The 6,704-nt window shown below is 47.7% G+C and overlaps 1 protein-coding gene across 1 annotated transcript in view; it reads right to left on the bottom strand.

Moving 5' to 3' along the window:
* Positions 1-206: 206 nt before the first annotated feature.
* LOC107738341 (zinc finger homeobox protein 3-like) overlaps positions 207-6,704 on the bottom strand; it is a 235,323-nt gene continuing 228,825 nt past the window's right edge. The window contains exons 13-14 of the mRNA XM_016550084.1: positions 2,104-6,659; positions 207-1,969 (exon numbers count right to left, since the gene is read on the bottom strand). Coding sequence (XP_016405570.1) covers positions 261-1,969; positions 2,104-6,659 — 6,265 coding nt within the window. The 3' untranslated portion in view covers positions 207-260. The remainder of the gene's footprint in view (positions 1,970-2,103; positions 6,660-6,704) is intronic.

Genomic DNA, 6,704 nt, shown 5'->3' with positions numbered 1-6,704 from the left:
TATACATATATATATATATATTAGGAGTTGTAATAAACTAAAACCAGCATGTTGATATGGGAAAACAATCCACTAACATTTAAATTTTTGGTTACAAGCTTTGGAATTGCAATTAGTCTTTACACATCTTTTTCTGAAATTGGTTTGTATACTTTAAACATTTTAACCATTGCTGCTTTTTTTCTTTTGTTTTCTTTTGTCTTGTGTTTTTTTTTCTTTTTCTATTTCTTTTTTTAAATATTGTTCATCACTGAAAGCTTTTACAATCTGATGGAGTCCGATCCTACACTAGCGAGATTACTACAACTACTGCTGTCTTTGAGACAGCCAGGCTGTTGTGGCTCCTCTGCTGGCCTGCCCAGCCTGTCTGCTGACTTCTGACTGCTGTCAGAGTCAGACTCGTCGGAAAAGTCGTCTGTTGGTATCGAGGTCTGGACCCCTGAGGTGCTCAATGAACTTGAGGTAACCGTTGAAGGAGAGGAAACTGGAGGAAAAGAAGACAATGCAGACGAAGGGGGATTGGGCTTCCCAGCTAAAGCTCTGGAGAAAGGGGCCTGGGACCATGATTTGCCTGTAGCTGTTGTGTTGAGTGGAGTGGCTGTGAAGGAGGAGGAGGTGCATGAAGATACAGACGCTGATGAGGACGGTGTGGTGGCTGACATTGTTGGTGGAGGGGATGGGGTGTTGTTTGAGTGAGTGGCAGACTGCGAGGTAGATGCGGTGTTAGGACTGGGGAAGCAGGCTGAAGAGTGAGGTAATAAATTAGTAGCGTGCTCTTTGGCATTTCTGGATCTCTTGATTGTTCTGTGTTTGTGCAAGGCTGAATCCAGGTGTTGACTGAGCGCTTTGTCCCCTTCTAGTGTTGTGTCACAGACGAGGCAGTCGTAGAGGCCACCTTCTGCTGCATTCCCACTGTTGGGGACCCGGAGCAACATCTCTTGCAGGTTTGCCACAGACTGACCAAAAAAACAAATTGACTTGAGGTGGCTAATAGCTGCTTCCTCCTTGCTGAAGACAGCTTGACACTTGCGGCACGCCAGCCGATACTGAACTTTGGGGATGATATATTGGTCAAGATGGGGGTCTGCACCTTTGCCATCCACTTCATGCTGCTCAGTGGCAAGGTTGTTGTAAGTGGAAGAGGTTTTAACTGAGGAATTGCTCTTTTGCTCCTCTGTTTTTACTGGATCTTTGGCAGAGTCCTTACGGCCCACCGAGTTTTGTGACGTTTGGCTTGCTTTGGGTTGCTGGATCTGTTGAAGCTGCCGCTGCTGCTGCTGAAGTGCCTCCTGCAGGCTCTGCTGATATTGCTGGTAATGTTGAAGCAAAGATCCTGGTGACAGCCCCATCAGGGCCTGTGATAAAGCCGGGTTGTAGGGGAAAAGACTTTCCATACCATACATCGGCTGAAGATATCCACCTTGAAGTGTACCTGGTATCTGAGGGGCATAATATGGAGAGAAGCCAGGCATAAAGTAGGGCAGGAACTGACTTGTTAACAGAGCTGTTGGATCTGAAGCTAAAGCTGCTTGTAGAGCTTGAAGTTGGGCAGTATCGACCACATACTCCATGCCAGGTGTTGGCATCGAGGTGGCCGGAACAGCAGTGTCTGGTTTTTCTTTCTTGGCACTGGCAGCAGAAGTGGAGGGAGCGGGAGTACCCCCAGCTGAGGATGGTGTGAGGGGCTTCTCAGCCTTCCCCTTGGGTTTCTCTTTCTCCCTGGCCCTCTCAGGATCACGATCTTTGGGAGCATCAGGATGAGGGCCTGGCTGGGTCATCAAAGAGTTTGATGTAGATGTGGGGGTAGGGCTCGAGTGGGCGATAGATGTGCTGGCCTGAGCTGGGCTGGGCGAGGCCATTGAAGAGGAGGATGGGGTCTTGTTGGGTAAACCAGATGTGGGGAGACTAGGTGAGGGTACACTGGCACCAGGCATGTTCAGGAGGTTCAGAGGTTTCGGAGGGGTTAAAGCTGCGGAAATTGACACAGAGAAACAAAACATGATTAAGATTGTTGCAATATACATCTCAGAATTAGTAGTTAGTTTTACATCTCGTATTTCAAAACTCTCACACTCATACTAGAGACATAGTGTGATGACATACCTGAGTTGGACGAGTTAAAGCCTGGTATGGAGGGACCACCAACACCTGGCAGGAGAACAGGGGGGATCCCTTGTAGATTTGGGTAACCTGACTGAAGGTTCAAGGCTTGCAAGGCAGGTGTGTCAAACATCCCTTGTTGCTGCATGGCTTGTTGTTGTGCTAGTCCCAGGACCTCATTTGCTTTCTTGATACGATCCATCTCCTGTTGTGCCATCAGCTGACGAACCGTCGCTGGATCGAAGTACTCTTTCTCTTTATCGAGTTGACTTCCAATGGTATCCTTTACTTTGGAGATGTGTTGCTGGGAAAAGATGTGGTCTCGCACTGAGAGGCGAGCACTGTATTTAACACCACACAAAGAGCATTCTGTCTTAGGTCCCTCGTAAGAAGTCTGGTTAATACCAAAGTGCTTAGCCATGCTGAGCTTTGCCTTCTTTTCCTTAGCACGAGCATTTTGAAACCAGACCTGAACAACTCTCTTTGGAAGTCCAATGTCATTGCCAAGTACCTCACACTCCAGCATGGTTGGAGTCCTATAATCATTGAAGCAGGACTTGAGTAGCTTAAGCTGAAGATTAGACATCTGTGTTCGGAAGCGCTTTTGACCAGGTCTGTCTCCACTATCAATGCTTCTGCTTCCAGAGGCCCCTGGACTTGGTGAACAAGGGTCAGCCAGACTAGATGTTTCACTGTAGTCTATCATATTTTCATTTTCAAAGTCTTTTGTGTAGAAGCTCGTTGCAGGGCTCACCAGTCCTGAGGACATCTGTTCATCGTTCTCAATGGAGGGTACTGCGCCCCCAGACTTAGAGAGAAAATCTCCACTGTTATGGCTGTGCTTTGCATCAGCACTGTCATTGTCAACGTTTGCCTCATCACCTGTGGTAGTGTCAGTGATGGCTGTATTCACAGAAGAACAATCATCATTATCAAGTTTATTATGATCAAAGTTTGTGTTAACTGAGGAAATGGTTGGGCTTTCAAACTCCTCTGCTCCCTCAACCTTAATAGATGTTGGGCTCAGGAGAGCCCTGGGGGACAAGTCCATGATTTTGCTCACAGGTGACAGTGATGAACTTTGCGCATCATTGTTAGACTGGGCAAGGTGAGCATAGCTGGAGATATCCAGAGGATCCATCTTCAACTGCATGGCCTCCTGTTCAGATAGCAGACCAGAAAGCACTAGGTTGTAACCAGCACGTTTAGCCTCATGCCAGTGGCGTGAACGAATATGGGCCTCGAGGGCAGTTTTAGCTTTGAACAGGGCTCGACAAAATGGGCAGCGGCGGTGCGCTTGAGCTGGCCCAACAGCCCGAAACTGACCTTTTCTTTCTCTGGCTCTTGTGTTTTGGAACCATACCTGTACCACTCGTTTTTTAAGCCCCACTTCATGAGCAATGTGGTCAAGCATTTTACGAGTAGGGTTGGAGTCAAGCAAATATTTCTGGTACAGAATCTCTAGTTGCTCTGGTGTAATAGTGGTTCGGAGGCGCTTGTCTCGTTGTGGCTCCTCTCCACTATTCATGCTGTCACTTTCTCCTGGACTAGTTCCTGCCTTCTCCTCCAACTTCCTCTTCAGGGAGTTCATAGTGGATGTGGGTGTTGATGGGGAGGTGGCAGAGTTGCTGGACATTTGCGGTATTGCTCCTGCAAGGAGCTGGCTAGCAAGCAGAGGATTGCTAGGATCAAACAACATGAAGGACATGTCCATTGGGCGATCCAAAAACTGAGGATGAATGAACTGATTTTGGACACTCAGGAAATGAAGTTGCTGGTGTTCTTGCCAGTGTTCAAATGAAGGGAAGGCAAGTTTGCACTGCTCACACTGGTACGGGTTCATTTGCTGGGCCAACTGCTGCTGTGAGGCAGAGGCTAAATGTGGATTAAGGGCCATGTGGGAACTCTGGGAGGTCTGACTGGTATGTGAAATGGAGGGACCACTATGCTGTTGCTGTTGGGAGAGGGAAGGTGAAGAAAGCTTTGAATTCTTTGGGACTGTATGTGTCTTTTCCTCTCTTTGTGGTCTCTGCTGTGGAGTCTCAGATGGATGAATGGTTTCCTGTTTCAAAGATGTCTGCTCTCTTTGGCCCAATGATGTTTCTGAAGAGTCTTTTGATTTTTCATCAAAAAAGTTTGATGTGTTAGCTGGTGTAGGCTCCTCCTTTTCAGATGACGTGATGTGAGAGAATGCAGAGGATGAAGGAGGAAGAGGGCAGAGGCTTGAGGATGAGGGCATTGGTGTTTGACCTGATGACCCAGAGAGAGTATAGTATTCATGAGAGAGATCCACAGAGTCCTCATTTTGACTGTCATACTGCCCGTCTTCCTCCTCGTCTTTGTAACAGAGCTTCTTTTGGTGTTTAATAAGGTCAAATATGCGCTGGAAAACCAGGCTGCACTTCTTGCACTGATAGTTTAAGTTGGTAGTACGGATGTATCGGTCATTGGATAACTCGCGTCGGTCACCTTCTTTTCCTCCGTCTCCCTGGTTCTCATAATTTTTACGGGCTTTCTGTCTGGCATTTTGGAACCACACAACAATGACTCGAGTTGGAAGGCTCAGAAGATTGGACAACTGCTCAAATTCATCATCTTTAGGATAAGCATTAGCATCAAAGAAATCTTGCAGCACCCTCAGCTGGTAGTCTGTGAACCTTGTCCTTGAGGACCTCTTATTTCCAAATGATTCTTGCTTTTGAGGCTCAGGGGAGGGTGGCTTTGAATCAATTTTGGTATCTTCAAGAGTTGTAATTGGAGGGTTGTTAAAATTATAAGGTGAGTCTTTGTTGCGTTGTCGCTCTTTAAAGAGTGTATTGCGGAACCAGTGCTTGATGACTTTCTGGGGGAGTCCTGATTTATCTGCCATTTCCTTAATTTGTTCTTCGTTGGGAGAGTTGTTGATGTCGAAATACTGGCGGAGCACCCTTAGCTGGTCATCTGTGATACGGGTGCGGGGTCTCTTATTCTGTTGCTGTAACATAGCAGTGGTAAGCAGCTGTTGGTAGAGCAGGGCCAGATCAGTGGCCAGACTGGGTTCCACAGCTGGCAGTTGGGCAGGAATCTGAGAAGGTAATGACTGGAGTGACATGGGCTGCATCATAAGTGGAGAGAAGAGAGGCAGATCCATTGACATTGGAATTTGGGCCAGTGGAACTGGAGGCTGAGGAGTTGGAGCAGTTGGTGGTGTCAGGGTAGGAGCAGAAATGGGTATATTTGGTGTTGGTACCCTCTGGGGAGGCGGAGGTGGGGGTGGGGGTGGAGGCGGTGGAGGAGGTGCAGCAGCTTCGGGTGTCTGAGGTCTCAGTGGGTACAGCTTGTCATATTGTTCCCTGTACTCTTTGGCAAATCTCTCTAGGAATCTGAACGGAAAGAAAGCCTGGTGGATATGCTCCTGATGACTCTTGAGAATCAATATGTTGGAAAAGAGCTTGCCGCAAGACTCACACTCCAGTTTCTCTAATCCTTCAATAGGGTCAACTACTCTGGTGATACCAGCTGGCCCACTGCATCCTGACAGAGATCCTGTTGGCTTTCTTTGTGCTTTTTGCTTGTTCTCATTGAACTGAATTACTAACTCGAAGCCAAAATTCTCCAGCAGGGCTTTGGTGGCATTCCCTCGGGCATCTGAGGCAATCCTTGGAGGAGGAAATCCAGAGTCATGGTTCACATTTACAACAGCTTGAGGAGGATCTTTCTTTTCTTTGGACTTGTCTGACATATCTTTTGGAACATGATCCTCCGCTTTATCACTAATTTCTTTATCCTTTGGCAGCTCTCTTTCTTTCTCAGTGTGAGGAGATGGTTTTGGCTTTTTGTCTACAGGATGAGAAAGGGCACTCTGCTGAAGTAAAGCCATTTGGCTCGATCCTTGGGAGTGGGAATGAGATTGGTGCTGTAGCTGAAGTTGGTGGTGGTGCATAAGCTGTTGTTGTAAGCAGCTCTGCTGGGCAGAGTTGTTCTGTTCTTCCAACAGTGAAGCAGCAGATCCACTGAAGTTCAATGAAGAGCTGCTCAGGTTCATTTCTGGATTCAGTTGAAATTCTGCCCCAGGAATGTAAAACGGAAAGAGCAGCTGCTGTTGCTGAAGAGGGAGAAGAGCTTCTGTTGCCATAGGGAAGTGCTGGAAAAGAGGGTTAAAAAGCTGGGACTGAAGGAGAGCAGCCTGTTGGAACTCTTGTTGGAGCTGAGCCTGTGCCTGTGCTTGAGCCTGGGCCAACTGCTGCTGCTGTTGCTGGAGCTGCTGCTGATGACCCCTCGAGGATAGCATATCTGCAAATTTCTTCTTTTTCACTTCATGATTCTCAGAAGGAGAGGGATGACAGGCTGAGTTACCCAAATTCTCAACATTGTGAGAATGACTTGACAGATGATTACCTCCCATGATGCTCTGTGCTGTCTGAGCTCCAGCTGGAGAGCTGCTGCTCTTGCTGGAGCTGGTAGTTGAGTTAGTGGCTGGAATAGGGCTTGGGGTTGAAGTGCTATTGGAAGTGCTTCCGCTTGGGCCACTACTGCTAACAGCACTAGAAGTGCCGCCAGCTGCTTCAAGCTTTGCTGCCCTGGCCTTGGTTTGATGAAGAACAGAGCGCATGGGAATCTCCAGT

The sequence above is a fragment of the Sinocyclocheilus rhinocerous genome, unplaced genomic scaffold (assembly GCF_001515625.1).
Source record: "Sinocyclocheilus rhinocerous isolate Xijiao unplaced genomic scaffold, SAMN03320098_v1.1 scaffold1065, whole genome shotgun sequence".
NCBI classification, from domain to species: Eukaryota; Metazoa; Chordata; class Actinopteri; order Cypriniformes; family Cyprinidae; genus Sinocyclocheilus; species Sinocyclocheilus rhinocerous.
The sequence above is the reverse complement of the archived record's forward strand: the minus strand, read 5'-3'. Positions and strand labels throughout refer to the sequence as shown.